We start from the raw sequence: 24,355 nt of genomic DNA on the forward strand, positions 1-24,355 counted from the left end.
ACAGTGCAGACAGATTGCAGAAATCGATGTGAAATAATTATTAATACCATAATGCCTATGCACACATTAGAACAGAACTTTTAATTATATCCCCACACTCATTTTCCCACTAAATTCATGATGAGTTTAAATTGGTCCCTCCATGCACAATGTTAAAAACATTTATCTTTATGAAAGTTGTTCAAAACACAATTTCTTTGTTGAAATATGCTTTATTTTATGTATAGCCTACTCTTATTATGTAGGCCATATGTAGGTTCCGGTCACTTCTAGATGTTTGATGTTGACTTCACGTGTCTTTTCAATTTCCTAACAGCAAGGGACTATAATAATACATTTTATCATTATAGTTTATTGGGTCTGCTACTTATTGTATTACATTTTATGAAACAACGAAAATATTTTTTTTTTATTTATTTTAGGGTGGGTGTTTTACAAGAATAATATTGTGTTTAAACTTTATTTGTTGGTCACACAGTAGCGTCAAGTCCATGTTTGTTTTCATTGGTTAACAGCTACTGTTTCTGAGATATATTATTGTGGCTAATCATTTTTTAATTTTTTTATGACCATCTCCATTTTGAATGGTCGACTGTCTTGAACACTAATTTCACCCATGTTGGCATACTGTTTTGCTTTGGTGACCTGTAAATACACATCACATAATAATATAGCACATCACAAGCTCTTTATGGTAAAGTATTCATGTCATAACAGGTGTACAGAGGGAGGTGCTTAGCTGCAGCAGGTGCGTCCCCCTCGTCTCACTATTAACATCAGTATCTGGTTCCCCCTAGCGTCTTCGTTGGGAACCTACATGACGTGAACACTTCAGAGTTCACAAGTCATTTCAGATGTGTTATTGTTTTAGTTACCTTACTACAAACAGAAACATAATGTATTAATGCAAATCCACATTCCATATTATGGAAGCCTCTTTTTGCCAAGGATAGGAAAATCTAGCCTACAAAGGCCTAAAAAAGTGAGACACGATAACCACAAAGAGACTCACTGTAACCACATACAATATACTATCTTAGAATTAGGGTTTACTATTTGAAAATGTGGATGTCCAGTTAGAAAATGTAGGCTACTCAACTTTGACTTAGTTCATCCTTTTGACTGAGTATCGCAAACTATGTGACCTAGAAAGTCAATATTGACTTTTACTTAGATCCCCAAAATTATAAATAACAATACAATAATTAAGAGTTTGGAACGTTAGAATTGGAGGCATTAGGCTTATCTAATAAGTTTGACTTAGTATCACAAAAATGTGACTTAAAGTAAAAACTAGAAATATTCATTCATTATATCTCATCTTGATATCTCATAATTTTTTACTTGATGTATCGTCTTTGTGACTTAATACAATTAAATTAGTAGCCACTCATTAGCAGCAACTTTGTCTTCCTAATTATTTTGTAATGTTTTTGACTTTGCAGAGAAACGTGTGACTCAATCTATCTAATTTAGACTTAGTACTACATTACTATGGTTAGTTTATATAATTTATAATTAATCATCTATGTTTCCTTTCCTTGTGAAGTTAGACCAACAAAATATTTGGGCTGCACTTAACTTCCTGAGAGTCTGACTCTGATGATCACTCAGTTCATTATGAATGAGAAGTAGACCCGGTCAGTTTGATGGAAGTGGGACGATGCGAGGCTTCATTTCATGACACTTTATTTCACTTATCTATTACCAGTCAGGACACGGCGTTACATACTTTTTAAACTAGCAGAACAGCAGACAAGGTAGAGCGAGATGCAAACCACGCGGACCTATTTAACTTGGATGCTTTTGCGCAAAGATACTGCGGCATTTGCTTTATACTCGGTGAGTCGCAGTGCATGCTGGTATCGCTCCGCCGGCGGAGGAAATGCTCGTAGACCAATCACATCTGTGTTTACACCATCACCTGTCAAACATACATCCTCTGCTATATTTTTCTCTCTGAAAGGTAGGCTTTCTCTGTCTATTTCACTTTTTTTTTTACATTAATGTGAACGCTGTGGATACAGTCAGAGTGGAGGTATGTAAGCGAGAGAAAGTCGGTCCGAATGTAAGTTATAGCAGCCGGGGTTAGCAAGGTTAGCGCCCCCGGAGCTAGCGAGCTGGAGCAGGTTGTTTCTCCGCCTGGCTTGTTTTTTTTTAGCCGATTATCAGAAAGTCCTTGCGCCTAATCATCACGCTGCTGAGGTCGGAGCACGGTGATGTGTGTTAGCTTAGCATGTCCGGCTAACTCATGATTATAACCCCCGTATCATTTGTTCGTTAGCAGAGGTTAACGGTGCCTTCAAGCTAACGGGACCAGCCAAGCCACAAAGACATTGGTCGGCTGGAGAGCGAGAGATGCGATTAGCGGAAACGTTCTCTCGAACGGTCCACGGCTAGATTCATTTCACCGCCTTTCTCATTTATCTGTAAATAATCAATTGCACAGGGGCATTTTAATGCACAGCTGCAAACAAGTTCCGTTTAAGTGTGTTAAAGTGAGACAATTATGCGCTTTTTTCTTTATAGTTGTATTGCATTTCAGTGTAGTAGTTAGCAAACAAACACTAATGATTCACATTAGTGAAGATTAGTTTCTTATTATTTAACCCCTTTGGCGAATAAAATGACTACCTTAATGCCACACTATTAATTAATGTATTAATTAATTAGTTAATACGAAAGTTGCACTATTTACACATTCAGTAGCCTATCATTTACTTTCACATTATACATTAATGCAACAGTAATATAATTACGCTATACTAACACATTCATGGAACAATAGTTTTTATACGTTAGACTTATAGTTATAGTTTGTATACGTTAGACTTACACATGAATGCAACAGACGAGTACTATAATGCTGTTATACCATAATAATTTAGGCCGGTGACATGAATCCTTCTCCTACATAATCTATGCTTTTACCTTTAAAACCAATAGTAAAAGTGGTGCTACATTTCATTACTTTAATACCCCAATGTCAAAAAAATACATTTAAAAGTCCTGCGTTCAATATTGTTTTCAAATAAATGTGCCTAAACATTAACGCTAACTTCACATTTCAATAATAAAGGCATGATTTGTGTGGGAGAATGATCCCAGTCATTTATAGATTATGTTATACTTTCATTTATTTTTACTGTTCAGTTAATGTGTATGCAGCCTTTTACCATAGTAAATAGTTTAGTTGCAGGCAGCTAATTTTAGCCAAACTGTTTTTAATTGAGTATTTTAATCTGTCAGGATTCAACATTCTTAATACATTCATTATAATTTTTGAATGCATGGTCTTATTTCTGCAAAGTAAATATCGCTGTCAAATAAATGTAAGTGGGGTTCACTTAACTTTGAACACTAGGGCTCTTTTTTTTTTTGCATAATTGTATACGCATTATCTGAAAGTTAGCTTCTTTAATTATTATTATTTCATTTTGTAACATTTATTGAAACAAATGAATTTGTTGCACTATAAAAGGTGGTACGATATTGTGGAGTGGGTGGGGGTAAGAGAAAAGGAGTGGAGTAAAGCAGAAGTAGAGGGAATGCAGTGCAGTGCAGTGTGGGTGTTTACAGTATCACAGCCTCCGTGCTCTACAGCTTTTTGATTCACACTGAGTTTACCATATCACACTGTCTTTGTCTTTCACCCAGGAGCTGAAACACACACTCACACTGAAGCGCCTACGGTAGCCGCTAACTGGACGGACTCTCTGGCAATCGACCCTTTTGCAGGTAAGCCTGGGCTCACTTTGTTACAGTAAAGGTGCAGTATGTAACTTTGGTTGTATCAGAAAAGTCAACTTTTTCTAAGGTATATTCTCATAACTGAATAGGAAACTCAGATCCCTGGAACACTGTTTGAAGTTAGTAAACGTCCTGAAAAGTTACTGTTTCATTGTTGTTGTTCACAGCAGTAGGTCCAACAGTTTTCTAGACTTACGTTTGGTTCCAGGTGCCTCAAAATATTTTTTATTTTATTTATGATGATAGAATTATTCAAAACTAACTACATGTAGATTTAAATATGTGTTGTCAACTATTTATTTTTTAATTTTTTAATTTAACATTTATCCTCGAGAGACCAATTGAGGGGTGACCCTCATTTTCACTGACGTCGAGTCAAAAAACTAACTAGTTAGTCAAACTAACTGGAAGGCTCTGCAAATGTAAACAAATCCGCCTCCCCTGAAACTGCATAGTGCACCTTTAAAAGGCTTCTCGGGAGCAGGATTTCACATAGCGGCTATGATCTGAACAACAGTCAACATGAGAAGCAGCAATCCCTTCGGAGCATTTCACTGATAACATAATGTTACTGTTGTGTTCAGCCAGGAGCAAAACACACACACACACACACACACACACACACACACACACACACACACACACACACACACACACACACACACACACACACACACACACACACACACACACAGAGAGGATGGATTTGTTTGTTCATGAGTGAGAAAAACATCTTCAAAGATACCTCCAAAGATAAGAATCTTAATAAGCGCATTAAACAGTGATTACTGTTATAATACTTAGCTCAACCATAACTTTAGAACATGACTTGATCTTAAAGGTGGAACCCAGACACGCTACCCTCCATTAACCTTGTTAATTAAGGTACAGTTTACGAGGTTCCTTGTCAATGTGTGCTTTTAAGCATTTCAGATGGTTTTTAAATTGTATTGCTGCACCAGCGGTTTGTGGCCATAAAAATACTATCTTCTTCCATAAAACACAAGACCATCTCTGTGTTCGCAAGACGTGTACAGTCGGAGGAGCAGCGCTTTTAGTTTAAAAAAAATATATACATTTAAATAAATGGCTCGGGGAACACGCCGCTGTTTGACAAGATCCTGTGATTGTGTATCACACGGATCTGAGTGTGTTGGACTTGTAAGAGTGCTGTCCCCTGGGCTGTGTGTTTGTCTGACGCTGATCTAAAGAGTTAATTGGAGCGTCTCAGGTGGAACGCACTGTGACGGTTTAGTGTAGCGATGCCACCGAGACCCACTCCGTCTCCTGGGAGCCAGGGAAAGCAATCCAAGAGAAAATCCAGTCAAGAGAAGGAAGAAGAAACATTGAAGACACACTCTCTCTTCTCTCTCTCTCTCTCTCTCTCTCTCTCTCTCTCTGAATGTAGTGCTTTTATCATTATGAAATGTTAATGCAGATGCTAAGATACTCATGTCCTCCCTCTGAGCTTTGATTTATTCTTAAAGGTGAACTATGCAGTTTCAGAGGCATCTGGAACCAAACCTAAGACTAGAATATGTTTGTAAACCAAACTGGGGGCCATGCTACTGTAAACAACAACAGTGAAACAGGAACTTTTTCAGGTAGCTTTCTAACTTCAAACTGTGTTCCAGAAATCAAATGTTCCTGTAAGGAAAGTTTGTTTAATCAGATATGATATTGTACCTTAGAAAATGTTTACTCATAGGACAAACCCAAAGTGACATAGTGCACCTTTAACTCCATCATTCCCCACCTCTCTCTGTATGTCTTAGTGGAATAGCGGAATCAGTCTTAAACCATGAGCTCAGTGGCAGTGTTGACCCCGGAGAGCTTTGCAGAGCATCGCAGTGGCCTCAAGGACCAGGACAGTACAGGTAACATATGCACGTCATCTAACCTTAACCCTAACCCTTACCTGAACCCTTAACTGTGTTTACATTCAATAGAAGGGTTTTACCTCAGTAGACCCAGTTAGCAGCTTATTAGCCCTTTCTATGCCGTTATAGCATTTATTTTTCCGTATGGGATACTTCTATCCATTCATCCATACACATATGACATATCCATTTTTCTTCCTCCACCCTTGCCTTATTTCGACTGGTCTCCCCCTCCCAGGCTGTGTCCCTGAAGATGAGGCCTACATCCCCACCTACCTGGAGGCCTTCCCCCCTCTGCCGGAGAAGGGAGCACCGGGGGAGAAGACTGGGGAGCCGGTGTCAGCGTGGGGGGGCAAGATCAGACCCATCAAAGCCTCTGTCATCACCCAGGTTAGTCAGCCCCGCACTACATACAGTACATAAACAGGCACTCCCCATACAATTATACACACATAATGTAATGAGTGAATGTCTATCGATGTGTTTTAATATCAAAGATAATCTCAGGATTCACAGCTGAGATCTTGCTGGACTTGGCTAAAATAACCTGACCCTAATGTGTTATAAAAAAATTTTAACACGTTATTTTCTATTTAGAAAATTGCCCACTGCCTTTCCTTGATAATAATCGTCTTAATATTCCTGCTTTAAATGATTAATTACTTCATTTTCTCCCACATAGCAGTGATGGACTTACAAGTATATGGGTTGAACAGTTTTTTTGTTATACCTAATAATATGAATCTGTAAAAAAAAACATTTAAATGCAACAAAACTATATTTAAAAAGATGAACAGTTAATTTCTTGTGTTTGATCCTCAGCTCCTTTACATATTTTTCTCTCCGTAGCTCGATTTTTGCCAGAAACCACATTAGCAACACTTAACCTGTAATGGCATATTGCCTGACATTTGAACCCCCTCCCCTCCAACCCGCTCTGTGTGTAGGTGTTCCATGTGCCGCTGGAGGAGCGTCGCTACAAGGACAACAGCCAGTTTGGGGAGGGCGAGGAGGCTAAAGTGTGCCTGGACATCATGCAGCGGACTGGGGCCCACATTGAGCTGTCTCTGGCTAAAGACCAGGGCCTGTCCATCATGGTCACAGGCAAACTGGACTCTGTCATGAAGGCTCGCAAGGAAATAGTAGCTCGTCTGCAGACGCAGGTACATTCACTGAAGCTGTTTGGGCTTCTAGTTTGTTGAAAATGTTGGGTCATGTAATACTGAGTGTACTGAGGTGTGTTCTTAACTTGTCTTTTTTGGCTTAATAATGTAAAATAGTTAGCTTTTTTTTTAATATCACCTTCATTTACATCTTGAACACAGTTGTAATGTAGAGTAAACATAACATGATGTAGTATTTATCAAGTGTTAATTTTTCAGTCACGATCATCAATCTGCTATCGGTGTATGAATGTGTGTGTGAATGGTAAGGTGTAAATGGGAACAGGTCGGCCTTGCAAAAGAGTCTCCAGTCTCAATGGGATTTACCTGTATAAATAAAGGTTAAAAAATCTTCACACATTTGCAAATTTGAAAGACCAATGCATTATAAAGAAAGTCAAAATGAACTTCCAAGGATGCTTAATACATTTAGTATTTCATTCATTTTTGTATGAAGTTTTAATTGAATTTGAAAGCTTTGTTGTTGTTGTTGTGCTAGTGAATACGATTAAGAAAAAAGAAGAACAGATCCTCAGTGAGCACTAAGACTGACAATGGGCCCGGAAAAGTTTTGACTATTTTACTTTCATGTGTATTTGCTTTTTTCCCACAACCTCATATTTTCTTTTATCACACTGGTTTATTTGAGAAGACATGTTAGTCAAACCAAACCTACACAGGGATATTAAGCTCCGGCTGCAGCTTGAAAAGTTCAAAAGTTGAGCTGAAAACCGACCGTCAGCTCCCAAAGGGGGCGGCCTCTCAAACATGCTGAGTTCCCCTACAGTTGGTGCACTGAGGTCCACCTGTTTAGCTGTGCTGCAGTTACTGATACAGTAGTGCAGACAACAACACTTTCTCCTCTCTCTGCAAGGTCGAATGCCTTTGTTAACCCACTGAAAACCCACATATTCTCACTGTACATAATTCACTCCATAAATGAAAGACATTTTTGTAACAATATAGCCTATCCCTTTTCACCCAGGCCTCTGCTACGGTGGCCATTCCCAAGGAGCACCATCGCTTTGTCATCGGTAAGAACGGTGAGAAGCTGCAGGAGCTGGAGCTGAAGACGGCCACTAAGATCGCTATTCCACGACCAGACGACCCCAGCACCAACATCCGCATCACGGGCACCAAGGAGGGCATCGAGAAGGCCCGCCACGAAATCCTACTCATCTCTGTGGAACAGGTCAGATCAATAGGGTTCAAATTATGACGTCATCTGAAGAAATGTAGGGCTTCTCAAACGGAAAGTAGATATGTTTCGCATTCATCAAGTACTTTAATTGGCTGTGAGTCATCCATTATCAATAAATCAATCAATCAAGCTTTTTATCTAGAACCTTTTATAAAAGCGAAGGCAACACAAAGTGCTTCACAGGATCAGAAAACGAAAATAAAAAGAACAATACCTGAGTGTGGATTTAATAAAATAATCAATACATAAAAGTTCATAAAAATAATACAAGTAAAATACAAATAAAAGTATATAGCGGGAATTCAGAAGACTAACATAGTCTAAGATAATAGGTTAAAAAAATCTTAAATTGATAATGGAACATTTAATAAATAAAATTATAATAAATAAAGGAAGTTAAAAAAAGATTGTTAAAAAAGATATAAAATGGATGTCAGTAAAACAGATTCAATTATAAGCCTGCAACTAAAGAAGTGTTTTTCTTGATTCTTCTTTAAAAAAAAATTTAAGGATGAAGAAGCACAGTGTGGCATGTCATCAACATCTCAGCCAACCACTGTATACATATTCTATTGTTTTCCTTCCATCCCCGCCGCCCCAGGACAAGCGTGCAGTGGAGCGCCTCTCCCTGGAGAAAGCCTTCCACCCGTTCATCGCGGGCCCTCACAACCGGCTGGTGCAGGAGCTGAGCCAGGAGACAGGCGCCCGCATCAGCATCCCTCCACCCAGCCTGCCCCGCGACGAGATCGTCATCACCGGGGAGAAGGAGGCCGTGGCCATGGCCCTCAGCCGCATCCGGGCCATCTACGAAGACAAGGTGTGTAGAGGTCATACAACACCAACCCCATTCTAACTTCACTCACTCTGGCTCCTGACCTTTTTTAGTTCACAATTGATTTGTAATGTTGATTATGTTTTCAAATTGATAGCAACAAAGATGTCTTCAATCTAACTGCAATCTAATTGAGTGTCTTGGTGGACTAATGAACCTTCAAACCTTGTATGTCAAGGGGGGGGGGGAGAGAGAGAGCGTGGTTTAGTGGTTAGAGCGTCGCAGCAGACCCGGGTTCGAATCCGACCCGGGCCAGTTATCTGCATGTCTTCCCCAAATCTGTCAAATGAAGGTAAAAAAAACTATTTTGTCAAAACTGTAATTTTTCTGAGAATAAAAATAAAAACACTAATTTTGAAACCAATTAATTTGTCAATTCACAAGCTATTTTCAATACTTTTCATTGGTTAAAACTTTATACAACCCACACACACACAGATGTGAAGTGTGACCAATAGCACTGATTTATAAGGAAAAAGAAAAGTACAAGATACAAGGTTTCCACCAGACAGCGACGATATCATATAACTGCAGAGTTAAGGGTTTTTGATGTACCTTTTGTTTTTAAGCATACGCCTCTTTCTCTCTACTGTCAATTGTCTCAAAATGCTGAAACCTTAAACACAGTTCATCTTGTGTCATCTAAAAAGAAAATCAAGTTGATAGATTTAAACTTAAAACTTACTTAAATGACTTGTTTATCTCAAATCTCTTTTTTACTCACTGCTCTGTTCTGTACCTTCCCGCCTGCTGTAGTTCTTTGACCATCCAGATAGATGGATACATGGAGAGGAAGTGTGTGTTTGTATGCGTTCACCAGATGAACTCTGATGATAGGCAATGCAGGAGATAATGCTGAGAGAAAATTGGATTTCACCGGAACAACAAGATGAGAATGCTAATGTCATTTGGTTCATAATTTGTATAAGAGGCAAAAACAATTATATTTTTTCTCCGTTGCCTTCTTTCTTTCAATCATTTTCCTCTCTGCACTTATTTCCTCTGGTCTTGCTCTCCATCTGTCCTTCTTCTCCTCTCACTCATACCAACTTTCACTGCGTTCCAAAATCCCATACTTTTTTTTTTACTATACTACATACTTAAGTGTGCTGTTTTGCATGCTAAAAAATACATTGGATGTATTAGGGCATCCAGGTATTTTTTAGCATACTGTGTTTGACATGCATGAATTGGGACATCCTTAATACTTTTTTCTAACATACTAAATAGTATGGACGTATGGGTAATGGAACGCAGGATTTATCTGCTCTGGCTCTTTTTCGCGCAACACTTCTAATCTTCCCCTCCCCTCTCTGTCCTCCCTTCAGAAGAGGAAGACCACCACCATCTCAGTGGAGGTGAAGAAGTCCCAGCACAAGTACATCATCGGTCCCAAGGGCAACACGCTGCAGGAGATCCTGGAGGCCACGGGCGTGTCTGTGGAGATGCCTCCTCTGGACTCTGGCTCAGAGACCATCATCCTGAGAGGAGAGCCCGACAAGCTGGGGCCCGCACTCACACAGGTCTACGCTAAGGTGAGCGTATTATTATGAGATAATAGTTAGTTATTAGTATTAGACTTTTTAAAGCTGTATTGGGCCTTTTTTTTAAAAAATGCATTATCAGGCACTACCACATCAATATCCCAGTTATTGAAAGGCAGTAACCTTAGATGAATGAGTGGCAATGCATGCAATAATACAAGAAGGGACAAAAGTACATTACACAAGCATATGGCAGAGGCAAACAATCAACCATTTTCCACCGTTAAATCAATTATATGTAAGGGATAATGTATAGGTGTAACGGTCACGATCACTCGTATTTGTTTGTTTGTGGGCACTTGGCGAATATAAGTGGGCTCTGTGATGATCTCCGGAAACAATCGGAATCAATTATTCTGACAAAATGTCAAACTATTTTGACAGAGACGGAAGTTTCAGAGTCAGGAAATAATAATTAGCTCTGGGTTGGACACTAAATGTCGGTATTACTATTTTCCAACCAATCATTTATTGACGGTCAATCAGACTGTAACCATTTACGGCATACGCGATTGCTTCTATATGGGAATGAACGTAAAAAAGATATAACGTTTTGGTTTGACATTTTGTCTGTGCACAGGCAAAGAGCGTGATGGTGGTGGAGGTGACCGCTCCGGCCTGGCTGCATCGCTTCATCATCGGCAAGAAAGGACAGAACATCGGGCGGATCACACAGCAGCTGCCTAGGGTGAGGGAGGGAGGGTAGGGAGGGGAGGGGGAGGGGGAGGGGGAGAGGGAGAGATTTTTTTAATCCCGGTAAAGGGTTTTTTACTGGGAGTTTTTTCTCAGCCGAGCTAAGGGTGTAAGGGCAGGGTGTCATATTGTATCATATTGTATGGAATGTAAAGACCACTGAGGCAAATGTCAATTTGTGATATTGAGCTATACAAATAAAACTGATTTGATTTGGAGGGAGGGCGAGAGAGATAACACTTCTTCTTCTACCCACAGTATGTCCGAATACTTTGAGGAAGTTGGATCAAGGTTGTATCGCAGTGGCAGTGTGTGGGCTCCAGTCAAATGGGACCAATATAAGGGAGAGTCAAGGGGGAATCAATAATAAGCGGGGCAAGAGAAGTCACACTGTATCCCTGTTTGTGTTTGTGTGTGTGTGTGTGTGTGTGTGTGTGTGTGTGTGTGTGTGTGTGTCTGTGTGTGTGCGCGTGTAGGTTCACATAGAGTTTACGGATGGTGATGAGCGAATCAGTCTGGAGGGGCCGACAGAGGAGGTGGAACAGGCTCAGGCCCAGATACAAGAGATCATTAGAGACCTGGTGGGTAGTGGTTCACACTCACTCACTCACCCACCCACCCACCCAGTCAAAGTGTACTAATTTGACTATTTTGACAATTGTTTGTTTTAAAGTACAACTATTTAACACCTGCTATTCAAATTTGAGGATTTTCTGTTTTACTGTCTTTTTTATCATTGTTAACTTCTACCTTTATTGTTTTGAACTGTTGGTTTTATAGGCCAAACTGTGAATCAAGAAAATATTTATATTAATATTGAAAATAATCGTTCGTTGTCGCCCTACATGAGATATTTATCACAATGAGGGGGTTGACTTAATGTAAATCATTATTGAATTAATAAAAATGTAGTTTATTTAAAAATCTCCTTACACATTTCATTTTTTTAAAGCTAGCTGCAACATTCTCACCCGAAAATGATTCATTCTCACCCCTGTGAATAATTTCTTTAACAGAACTCCCATTCACTCTTAGAATACAGACACTTGAAGAGCTGAGAGATGTAGATAAAGAGAGATAGATTCGATGGGGCTCAGTGCTGTAGTTTAGGCTCAATCTTAATCCTCTGCCCCCCTGTGTGTGCAGCTGGTGCGGATGGACTACACTGAAGTCATCATAGACCAGCGTTTCCACAGACACCTCATCGGAAAGAACGGAGCCAACAGTGAGTACATCTCTGCTCTGCTGAGCCCAGCACCAAAACAACTGAGGCATCATCACTGCTGGGGTCTGGAGTTCAAATGCCAGTGGGAGCAGCCATTGTTCACTTTGATGACACATGTTGTAGAAGCTAAGGCTGCATTCCAAATCGCATACTTTTTTTCCATTCTACATACTACAGCTGACCATAAACAGTATCTTGTAAGCATACTGTAGGCAACAATTGGGACTACTTATTTCTATAAGCATAACATCCAGCCTTGATCTTGCCTCTGGCTTATATATCCATCGCATTGCTGGTTGTTTTAACGCTGCTTCGATGTGACGTAACCTAAAGAGGATTTTGGACACCGTCAGAAATGCCCAAATTGGAACTCAGGCTTGAATGTGGCTGTGGTTGGCCTAAGTTCAAGTCAGCTTTTACAGTGTGCAACATTGAAGTGAAAAGCTCTGACATGTATATTATAATGTTTCCATCCCTGCCTGCTTTCCTTCCCCCCCCCCCCTGGCTACAGTCAACCGGATCAAGGAGCAGTACAAGGTGTCCGTCCGAATCCCCCAGGACTCTGAACACAGCGGCCTGGTCCGCATCGAGGGAGACCCCAAAGGAGTGCAGCTGGCCCGCAGAGAGCTCATAGACATGGTCCAGAGAATGGTGAGAATGCACTCACAGTTTAGGGTGGTTTTAATCAATCATTCCCTTTTGCTGGTCGGCATTAAAAGCTCCATCAAAATTGGCTCACTCTCTGTTTTTTTTTGTCCAGGAAAATGAGCGCACCAAAGACCTGATCGTGGAGCAGAAGTTCCATCGGACAATCATCGGCCAGAAGGGAGAAAAGATCAAAGAAGTCCGAGACAAGTTCCCAGAGGTAAAGAGTGTTGCCAGATCAAAAGAAGAAGCCAAAGAAACAAGCAACCAGGCCTATAAAAAAAAACAAGCCCAAAAGAAGCGACTATTTCTTAATCAGCAATTGCAAATAGCCTCTATTTACATCCAGGTCACAGGATACACATCCTTTAGTAGAGTTCATCATCTCCATTTCTACAATAATAATAAGGAATTCTATTGCATCCACTCCATCAACAACGTTACATTCTTAATTCTTAAATCATTCACATTTTTTAATGTACATTCTTTAATCTACTATATCATATTAATTGTACGAAGTAAGAAATACTAAGCATCCTTTGTTTGGATTGTAAAACAAATGTATCACTTAGAAATAGGCTTATCTAGTAAAATTACAAGAAATGTAAACTGTATTTAATGCAAAGGCATCAAACCCAAATTAGCGGCTGCGCTTTAAAACATGCCTGCATAACCGCAACCCACGACAACCAATACTTGTGATTGACTTAACAAAAAAAACAAGCTGGCTGGATTTATAGTCATAACGGTAGAAATCATTAGTTTTGATCCAGGCCTACTTTAATACGGCGTATATAATCTCATACATAGGTCATTATCAACTTCCCCGACCCGGCGCAGAAGAGTGACATCGTGCAGCTCCGAGGGCCCAAGAACGAGGTGGAGAAATGTGCCAAGTTCCTGCAAAAGATCATAGCAGACCTGGTATGACGCCCTGCATCTAACGTATTTGACTCTTTCTATACGTTTTGGGCTCCTTACAGTTGACTAACCGGCAGCTTTTTCCCCCCTTTGTTAGATTGAGAACAGCTTCTCGCTCTCCGTTCCCATCTTCAAGCAGTTCCACAAAAACATCATCGGTAAGGGCGGAGCCAACATTAAAAAGGTGAGACCTGAAGGCCACTTTTAAAGGGTCACCGAAAAACTTTTTCATTGTGGCATTATGTTAAAGGCACAAAAATGACAGATGATGTTAACGCCACCAGATCCGCGAGGAGACCAACACTAAGATCGACCTGCCCACGGAGAACAGTAACTCAGAGATGATCGTCATCACGGGCAGGAAGAGCAACTGTGAGGCAGCCAGAGAGAGGATCCTCGCCATCCAGAGAGAACTGGTGAGAGACGGGACACTCAAATCACTTATCTGGATATACAATTCTTATTACAACAATGAATGTGATTTAAAAAGACATTTTGCAGCGAAACTAAATCTGTTTTTTACACCATTCAGGCGAACCTTAAAGAGACTGAGGTGGCCATCCCCTCCAAGCTGCACAACTCTCTGATCGGCTCTAAAGGCTGCCTGGTGCGCTCCGTCATGGAGGACTGCGGTGGTGTGCACATCCACTTCCCCTCCGAGGGCTCGGGCTCAGACAAGGTCACCATCAGAGGGCCGGCCGGAGAGGTGGAGAAGGCCCGCAGACAGCTGCTGCAGCTGGCTGAGGAGAAGGTGGGTGGGAGGGAGGGAGAGATAGATTCTAAAGCCTCGTTTCCACTGAGCGCTGCGGTTTGGTCCGACTTTATTTGCGTTTCCACTGTCAAAAGTTGGTGAGCGTCCCAAAGTAAGCAAACCGTGCCGTGCCTATTTATGTCACCCTTCCGTTTGGGTACAAAAGGGTCCAAAAGCACACTGCAGTCCGTCGATTCGTCGACAGAATCATAATTTCTGTGAGAGATAAACCACTGTTTGTTAAGTCCTTGGCAAGAATGAATTTTGGCGTGCAGCTCTTTTGTTTATTGTGTGGCGTTTTTTCCTCTTTATTTAATTTATGAGCAGGCTACACTGTGTCCTGCTGTTATGATTTCACGGTATTAACATATCTGCTATGATGTCACCATAGTTTCGTAACGGCCCTGAACCACAGACTGTGTATTCTCTGACCTTGGCTATCCCCATCTGGCATAAACCCCTCATACCATTTAATGGTACTGTCTGCAGTGGAAACACAAGCTAGATCTAGGGTGACCGTGCACTACTTAGTGGAAGCGAGACAAAAGAATGAAGGAAAAGAAGAGGAGACTTGAAAGCGGAGAGGAAGGAGTTACTGACACAGCTTCTCTGTCCTCTGTCCCTCATCCTTTCTTTCTTGTCCTTTTTTTTCAGCAAGTCAACAACTTCACAGCTGAGCTCCAGGCCAAACCAGAGTACCACAAGTTTCTGATCGGCCGGGGCGGGGCTAATATCCGGCGTGTGCGTGACAGGACGGGGGCACGCATCATCTTCCCTTCAGCAGACGACACGGAGCAGGAACTCATCACCATCGTGGGGAAGGAGGAAGCCGTTCGACAGGCCCAGTTGGAGCTGGAAAGTCTGGTCAAAAACCTGGTAATCAGCTGTCCTGTTAATCCTAACTGTCCAAACCTACATTTTCCCATGCGTGACATCACACATGGAAAAATGTAGGGTTAGAGACAGTGAGACCATAAAACACTGTTTCTGCCTTTTCTCAGGCTAGGATGAACCGATTCCTAAACTTTTTGCACATTTATACTACATAGGATCTCAGAGTTCAATACACCTTCATATCTCCAACGGTGAAGTAGGTCTTTAACACCCCCCCCTGCCTGTCTCCAGGACGACGTGGTGGAGGACAGCATGGTGGTAGACCCTCGTCACCACCGTCACTTTGTGTGTCGGCGGGGCCAAGTCCTGAGGGAGCTGGCCGAGGAGTACGGGGGCGTGGCCGTCAGCTTCCCACGCACTGGAGCCAACAGCCAGCGTGTCACTCTGAAGGGAGCCAAGGACTGTGTGGAGGCCGCCAAGAAACGCATCCAGGAGATCATAGAGGACCTGGTGAGGGGACACTTGTTGATGTTCAAGCCCAAAAAGCCCAATCCAATCGGTTAAAGGTGGAGTCAGTCATTCTGGAGAATGCTTGTTGTCTAAATCACTTGAAAATCAGTGAATATCTCCTCATGATCCGCTACCAGTCCGTACTGTGCATACACTGAATCAGGTGTTAAAGATATCCTATTATACTACTTTTCTGGTCTTAATTTCTTGTTAAAAACTGCTATAAAGCAACCTGACACGAATCACATCACAAAAAACTATGTAGATTTTCGGGACACTCTTCCTCTTACCATAGCGAGCACAGCAGTCTCTCTCTATACACTGCTTTGAGCTTCTCCGCCCCTCCCCCCCTGCTGCAAACCCCACTCCGTTGTGATTGGTTACCTTCCTTCCAGCAGCGGGAAATTTTCAGGAAGGTGGGGGCTTGCAGCCGGAGCTTGCCTGAGCAGCATTACCATACATGGAAACATGACAGAAACTACCCGAGCGTGACAGAAACAATCCGGAAATTTGAACAAGTTCGGCTCGACCGGCTGCCATAGTGTTTAGTGCTCTGCATAGCCACCCCAGACGGTCAGCAAGGAATACGTCGAAATGCATGTACGTAATTATTTGATACTTTAGTATGGTTAAACATGACTATAAATCATTATAACAACGTTTATAGGTCATAAAAGTCGAAAAGTATCATAGGTCCTCTTTAATGCACTGACCAAGGTATGAAAACAAAGGATATGTAAACAAAGGGGGCCCACTCTAGCTAGCAATATACCCGTTTACACAGCCCAGGCTTTGTATTAACACTGGATTTTTTTTTCCAGAGCACACACATTATGGACAAGTTGCGGATCATGACTAGATTTTGACCAAAAGTAATTTTGACTACAAGTTTTCTTCAGAATTGCTGGCTCAATTTTTTTATTTGATTCATAGCGAATGTCACTGAAATGCTACCAATAATATCTGCAATTAAATGAATTAAATGCAATTAAATATCGGGCTGGACATTTGGTGTTTTAACTTATTGTGGGAACATCCAGCAGTGTTAGCGGTAAAGTCATGATGCGCGCTTGTTTTTTCAGCGCTGTTGTAACCCAGCTATACCTCCTCTCTCTCTCTGTCTCTCTTTCTCTGCCTCTCTCTCTCTAACAGGAGTCTCAGGTGAGCGTGGAGGTGGCTATCCCTCAGCGCTACCACCGGGCCATCATGGGGCCTAAGGGCTGCCGCATCCAGCACCTCACCAGGGAGCACGAGGTCCAAATCAAGTTCCCCGAGAGAGACGACAGCCAAGCGGGTCAGAAGACACTCACAACAACAACACAGACATAACACTTAATACTGTTCCTGATGTGTCGCCCTGACAACAAGAGCACCAAAACAAATCTCTCCACAAGCATTATCTGGTGTCACTTTATCGCTTAAGAAAAAATTACATCACGTTACATTTACGTTTTTTTGACAAAATCACTCTTTGTCAAAATCCGTGAACATCCCCTCACCGATCCGCAACCTGTCCATACTGTGTGTGTGATTAAAAAACAAATCCAGGGTTAATACACAGCCTAGGCTCTGTAAACTTGTATGTAATCAAAAGGGAATGGAAACAAAGAAGGCCCACCGTAGCTAGCAACATGCCTTTACAGAGCTTAGGCTGTGTATTAACATTGGATTTTATGGACAGGTAACAGTTCCTGAGAAAAAAATCATCACTGATTTTGACAATAAAATTTGACAACAAGCAATGTTTAATTTAGATCAGAATCTTATCATAATAATCCTATTGTATTTCATCCATGTGGCAGCCAGTGGACAAATGAATGTATGTGTCCAGCTGAAATAGTCATCGTACTAAAGCCATTATCTGTGGTTAAATGACAGGAGGTCCGGAGGCTCCACCACAGGAGAACGGTGATGTGAGTCCAGAGGCGGAGTTCGTCCCCCGCAAGGGTGACATCATCACTATATCTGGGAGAACAGAGAAGTGTGAGCTGGCTAAAGCTGCCTTGCTGGTAGGCACCATGTCACCTCATTATGCTGGCTCTTCCTTTTCTCTCTCTCTCTCTGATCCTCTCTCTCTATTCCTCTTCCTATGTCTCTCTCTCTCTCTCTCTCTCTCTCTCTCTCATCCATTTGCTCAGTACTACTCTTTGCCTCCTCCCTCAGGCGTTGGTGCCCATAACAGAGGAGGTGGAAGTGTCTTACGAGCTGCATCGCTACATCATTGGTCAGAAGGGCAGCGGCATCAGGAAGATGATGGAGGAGTACGAGGTGAGCTCACAGTCTCTCTGGCGCCATCTCCTGGCCGTAGGATCTATTTGAAATACTGCACTTGAAAAGGTCTGCAGCTGGGATGTCATGTTGGAGAAGCTGTTTTTAATAGGCTTAGTTATTGAGACACATTGAAAAAAGTAAGTGTAAGGGGATTTCCTAAAAACATGACTAACGTGTGTGTCTGTGTGTGTGTGTGTGTGTGTGTTAAGGTGAACGTCTGGGTGCCTCAGCCAGAGAAGCAGCTGGATGTGATCAAGGTGACGGGTCTGGAGGCCAACGTGGAGCGAGCCAGACAGGGTCTTCTGGACAGGGTCAAAGAACTACAGGCCGAGCAGGAGGACAGGGTACACAGTTGTGTTATACGTTATTGCCTGTTATTAGTCGATTGGTATGTTGTAGGATTAAAGGTGAAGTAAGCGGTTTATTTATGTTAATATAAGTGTAAAATCGTCATTCATCATTATTAATCTTTATTCATACAGTGATCACTTACATAATGTGCGCGTTTCATAAAGCCGATCTCTCAGTCAGCTGCTTTGCATGTAATCGGCAAATAAACTTATTGTAGTATCCCGAAAATGTTATCCAATCAGAAGAGAGAACGCTTCAAACCGACACTCGTCTCACTCATATATAGTATATACACTCCATGGTCTCACTGCCGGTGCACGCCAGACCAACCGATGGGTGAATGTGTATGCGCCTACAATGGCGGAGCAGGTAAAAATCCTTCCCAATGTCTGTTTTGATGGTTTTTATCATGTTTTATCACACTTATGGATCTGAGATGATGCTAGATAACTCGCTGCTTGAAGACCGCAGTGCATTAATGTGGGGACGTAGGGACGAGCGAGGGGACTGCTAACTGCAGTAACTGACAGGAAGTTAGCTAAAAGAACCATTCCGCTTACAGCACCTATTATACTCTAATTTTTTTAAGTCACTCAAAAAATCAGAGTTCATTGGGGTGGCACAATATCAGGAAAACTTGCGATATGCAGTAACAATGTTTAATATTGCAATAAAATAAACAAACTTAAAAACTCAGCAATTATTTTAATTTTACCATCAGTTCCTTGACAAACATCATGTGCATTCATGCTCATTCTTCTACATGCACAATCTAGTGACTAGCAACATCACATAGCATATGATATGAGCCTACTGTAAGGATATTTGAGTGTTTGAGCTTTCTGCTGTCTCCTTTACACAGGCCCTGCGTAGCTTCAGGGTCACCGTGTCCGTAGATCCAAAGTTTCATCCTAAGATCATCGGGCGCAAGGGAGCCGTCATCTCCCAGATCAGGAAAGACCACGACGTCAGTATCCAGTTCCCCGACAAAGGCGACGAGCAGCAGGTGTGTGTGTGTGTGTGTGTGTGGCTTTATATAAAAGACATCTCCATTTTGCCATATAGTTTAGTATTGTGTGTTTCAGTTGTGCATGTCTCTCCTATAACCGGCTCCACACTTGTTGTTTCCTCCCCAGGATCTGATCGTGATCTCTGGGTACGAGCGTAACGTGGAGGAGGCGCGTCAGGCCATCCAGCAGCTGGTGTCAGAGCTGCAGGAGATGGTGAGCCAAGACGTCCACGTGGACCCCAGGACCCACGCACGCATCATAGGGGCCCGCGGCAAGGCCATCCGCAAGCTCATGGAAGAGTTCAAAGTATGGATGTCTGTTTGGGGTTTTCTTATCCTTTGTCTGTGTCTGTGTTTGTGTTTGTGTCTCTGTTTGTGTGTGTGTGTGTGTTTGCTCACACACAACTTTAGAGTCCTTTTTTTTCTAACCTGAATATGCAGGGGGAAAGTTCAGATTCTAGTTTACATTTTCTATTTTATTTACAAGTCCGGTCGGATCGTGGAAAGACAGCTTTTATAGCTTCAGTGCCCCTGACTCCTGGAACATCTGCATGGAGCATCGAATTCTTCTACATCAAGATTTAAGACAGTTTATTTTGTCTTATGTACAATAAGGCTCCTCTCAACAATGCAATATGGAAGAAGAAAATCACTGTCCCCGTGTATTACCTAATTGGCTTTTTAATGGTCTGAATGTTATTTAACTGAATTTAATATTTTTTTATATATTATTATGGATTTGGCTGTTTTGATCAGCTTGTTGTGGGCCCTTTACTTTGTTTCTACTTCTCTTTGTTGTGTGTTTTCACTCACTCTTTCACTGTTTTTGTGTTGTTTTTTTAAACTTTCATGGTGTTGTTTAACATTGTTTGTTATTTTTAACTCAATGTCATTGGAAGGTTGAATAGATTTTGTTACATTATTTTCATGGTCTTGTTTTTCTGACTGTATCTGACCTGTTGTCCAGGTGGATATCCGGTTCCCTCAGCCCGGCTCAGAGCAGCCAGACAAAGTGACAGTGACGGGGCTACCGGAGACTGTGGACAACGCCATCGACCACCTGCTCAACCTCGAGGAGGAATATGTAAGTTCACTGACCTGTCTCACAAAACTTCCATTAAAGAATAGAGATATGTTGTGTTTCTCCTCTGCCAATATTGCTGATGATGGGCAACAAAAATGATCTTCTGGGTATTTATGGATATGTTTTTTTTATTGTATTTATTTATTTATTTTAATTTGCCTGTTTTAAATGTATTTATGCTTGCTTCACATGTAAGGTGTCCTTGATTGTTCTGAAAGGCGCCCAATATTTAAACAAATTATTATTATTATTGGTTGTGTCAGTGCCATTGTCAGAAAAGAAAAAACAAAACCTCATTCCTCTCCCTCTCTATCCCTGTCTCCCCCTGCCCTCTGTATCTCTCCCTCTCTCTCTCTCAGATGATGAGTGTGACAGAGACAGAGACGTTGGCAGCGTACATGAAGCCTCCGTCTCGTTATGGCGGTCCAGGAGGCTCCGGCAGAGGGGAGGATGGCAGCGGGGGGCCGGCTAAAGGCTATGTGGTGCGGGACGCCCCCTGGAACGGACCAGGGAACCAGGTTGTTTTTGTAGATAAATAAAAATAGCAAGGGTACTCCTTTTTAAAGGTGCACTATTCCACTTTGGGTGTGTCAGAGAAGTTTACATTTCCTAACGTATATTCTCATAATTGAATCAACAAACTTTCCTCACAGAAAAATTGGATCCCTGGAACACAGTTTGAAGTTAGAAATCTTCCTGAAAAGTTTCACTGTGGTTGTTTACAGCAGCAGGACAGTTTGGTTTACAAGCATATTCTAGTCTCTACTCTATTATCACTTCTGCTTCACTAGAATATGTGGTGGTGTGTTTACCTGCACGTCCAAAAATACTCCAAGGTGGATAAAATGATCCCTTTTACTAGTGCAGTGTGTATTTAACATTTTGTGTCCGTTTGTCACAGGCTCCTGACATGAGCAGCGCAGAGGACTTCCCCACGTTTGGAACAGGCGTGGCCCCTAAGCAAGCGTCCGCCTGGGGCCCCAAGAAGTTCTGAAAAGAAAAAGGAACCTTGTGTAAAGTAGATGATGAGAGACCAAACACATCTCTTCTCAAAGTGCTGCTTGCCATCCTCCCTCTTCCTTCTCTCGTTAGTGACTTTCCGCCTTGGTCTCTGTAAACCCCTTTGTACCAAACCTCCCACAACCAGCCTCCATTCATTCTGGGAGAAACTATCCTGTCTTATTTTTAACTTTTCATGTCTTTCCTCTACTACGCACTTCCAAAAAAAAGATTGTTGAGTGCTCTCTTCATAGTTGTCCTGCTCTGCCTCCAGGTTGCCTCCACCCCTTGCTGGTCTTGCTGAAATATTTAAAAAAACTGTCCCCTCTTTTTTTTTCTCACCTCTTACTGCCTAATTCTCCTCCTCGCAATCAAACTATCAGTTCACTGCAATGCAACAGACAATGGGTGAAGTGGGGTCAGAGAGTACAGAGGTGGGGAAATATCTGAAGCAAGATGCTTTCCAAGGAGGTGGTGTCGTCTATCCAAGTTACAATAATTTCATCTTGGATTTTTAAACTTAAAAAAAAGAAGGGAGTTTTACATTGCAAAGAGTTTGTAAAAAATGAAATCTTTTAGGTTCTTTTTCCTGTGTTTTTTTTACAAGAAGGTTCCTTGTTCGCTCACCTTTTCCAGTCACTAATGCGGCGCAGCAGGTGAGGCGATGAGCTCTGTGTGTGTGTGTGTGTGTGTTTGTGTGTGTGTGTTTGAGTGTGTGTGTTGGTGGGTTCAGGAGAGGTTTTTCACCCACAAGTGTTTGTAGATCCCCCCCCTTATTTATTTATTTTGGAGCTGTAAGCTATAGTCGAATCTCTGGAGGTTTGTCCTTTTTAAAATCGTCATGAATCAAAAAGACGTGGAAGTATGTTTGTAATGAAGTCATTTTGTCACAACTTTGTTAATTTATTTAAAAAGAAAAAAGGAGCCATTTTATTCAAACTACTGTGATCATGTTTTTTTTTATATGAAAGCACCCACTGTAGCTTGATGCTTACGACCTTGTGCTGAGGAGTGAATGCTGTACGTCAGGGTTTGGACACATTTAAACAGTTATGTGTAAGTGTACAAAGAACTTTTCGCTATTTTTTTAACTGTGTGGAATTTTCTGTTGTTGTTGGTTTCTGGCATATTTGGAAGACTGTGTGTGTGTGTGTGCATCTGGAAGTTAAGATGTATATTTGAATGAAGCTGAACCAAACTTTTACATGGTCTTTGTCCGTTTCTCTCAGTCCTTTGAGCTCACTTTGCTCGTTGTAACCACTTGATTTAGATCCTGTCAACATGCACACAACCAACCCAAACTCACTGTCAATAACTGCACTTTGTTTTTTACGAAAGCAGAGATCGGCCATGCTTGCAATTATTTTTTAAACAAAGGTCGTTTCCTCTTAAAGCCCTCAGAAACTTGGTCTTAAATAGTAAAAATCAATATTTGATATCAAAGGTTGGTGTATTGGTGTTGGTAAATTTTCATAAATATTATACAACTTAGTTGAAAAAAATGCTTTTTTTAATGTCAGAATATTTGCCAGGACTGGGTGGGCGTGGCTCCCAGGCTCATGTATCAAACGGTGTCCATGGTAGAAGTCACTCAACTGCTGTGATTGGTTCAAAATGCTTAATGTGTCATAGGAGCCAGAGCATAGCCTGCCTCATCTAAATGGAATTTCTGTAAACCTTCTCAAACTTAAATGAAAATGTCTTTCATTTGGATTGACAACAATGCCTAACTCTTTTCAGATGCTAACCATTAGGCGTCTAATTCCCCAAATGACATAGTTAGAAGGATCTTGTGGATTAGGGTTTACAGGGGCTTTAATAATATAATACTCATATTAATGGCCGTTATCTTGAGATCACATTTTAATGATCTTGTTACTGTATGTTGAAATAATTAGCATTTTCTCAGTTCTGAGACTTTAAGCGACTTGTCCTACTTGCTGAACCGTACAATGGGCCTTGATTTCATTCAGTCTAATCATATCTTCCTTATGCCTGATATAGCTTAACTGTTTGGAAAATACACTTGTTTGTTTTATTTCCAAAGTTAAAAGAAAATTAAATCGCTTTTCAGTCTATTTGATTCACACAGGACTGAAGCAAGGCAGAGTGATTAGCTAAGCTTAGCATAGCATTAAGACTGGGGATAGTGTTTATGTTCTCACAGCCCTTTGTTCCCACATTTTGAAGTAATCTAACTATATAATAGAGAATAGTATGTCTGTGTCTGGGTGTGTTGCACTCCTATACTAACCTCTCCCTGTCCCGTACCCACTTAGCTGTGATGCTTGAACCTAATCGCTAATTTCAGGAACATAGGGCTGTGGGAACATTGGGATGACCCCAAAGACTTAGCCTGGTGCTACCAGACCATCGTACTTAATTTCATTTGTACAGATATATATATATATTTAAAACTTAACACATGCCTTGACACATTTGAATTTTTCCAATCTAAAACCCAAATAAATGCAAGAACAAATACAAGTGTCCAGAGAAGAGCTCAGTCAATAAGAAGACCACCCTAGTGACCACAAGGTTGATTGTTCAAAACCTCATCCTGACACTGTTTTTAAAGTCAAATACCCTAATCAAAGAAATAAAATCGCCTGGAGAAAGCTATGAGCCCAAACAATGTGACCAGCAGGAGTTTTACAGAGGAGTAGGGTAGCAAAGGAGAGTGATCGAGGGA

General features: G+C 41.4%; 1 protein-coding gene across 1 annotated transcript; it reads left to right on the forward strand.

Annotated features, from left to right (window-relative positions):
- Positions 1-5,551: 5,551 nt before the first annotated feature.
- hdlbpb (high density lipoprotein binding protein b) lies at positions 5,552-21,688 on the forward strand (the record flags this gene model as incomplete). Its single annotated transcript, XM_080052022.1, has 26 exons — positions 5,552-5,621; positions 5,869-6,020; positions 6,578-6,793; positions 7,779-7,985; positions 8,596-8,811; positions 10,155-10,361; positions 10,951-11,058; positions 11,540-11,644; positions 12,210-12,288; positions 12,800-12,939; positions 13,049-13,153; positions 13,744-13,857; positions 13,952-14,038; positions 14,139-14,270; positions 14,387-14,605; positions 15,260-15,481; positions 15,731-15,949; positions 17,102-17,243; positions 17,828-17,958; positions 18,113-18,217; positions 18,430-18,564; positions 19,434-19,577; positions 19,708-19,887; positions 20,548-20,664; positions 21,024-21,182; positions 21,566-21,688. The coding sequence occupies 26 exons, from the start codon at positions 5,552-5,554 to the stop codon at positions 21,656-21,658; spliced, it is 3,804 nt and encodes a 1,267-aa protein (XP_079908148.1). The 3' UTR covers positions 21,659-21,688.
- Positions 21,689-24,355: the final 2,667 nt, after the last annotated feature.

This window comes from Ammodytes marinus (assembly GCF_949987685.1).
Source record: "Ammodytes marinus genome assembly, chromosome: 23".
Lineage (NCBI taxonomy): Eukaryota > Metazoa > Chordata > Actinopteri > Uranoscopiformes > Ammodytidae > Ammodytes > Ammodytes marinus.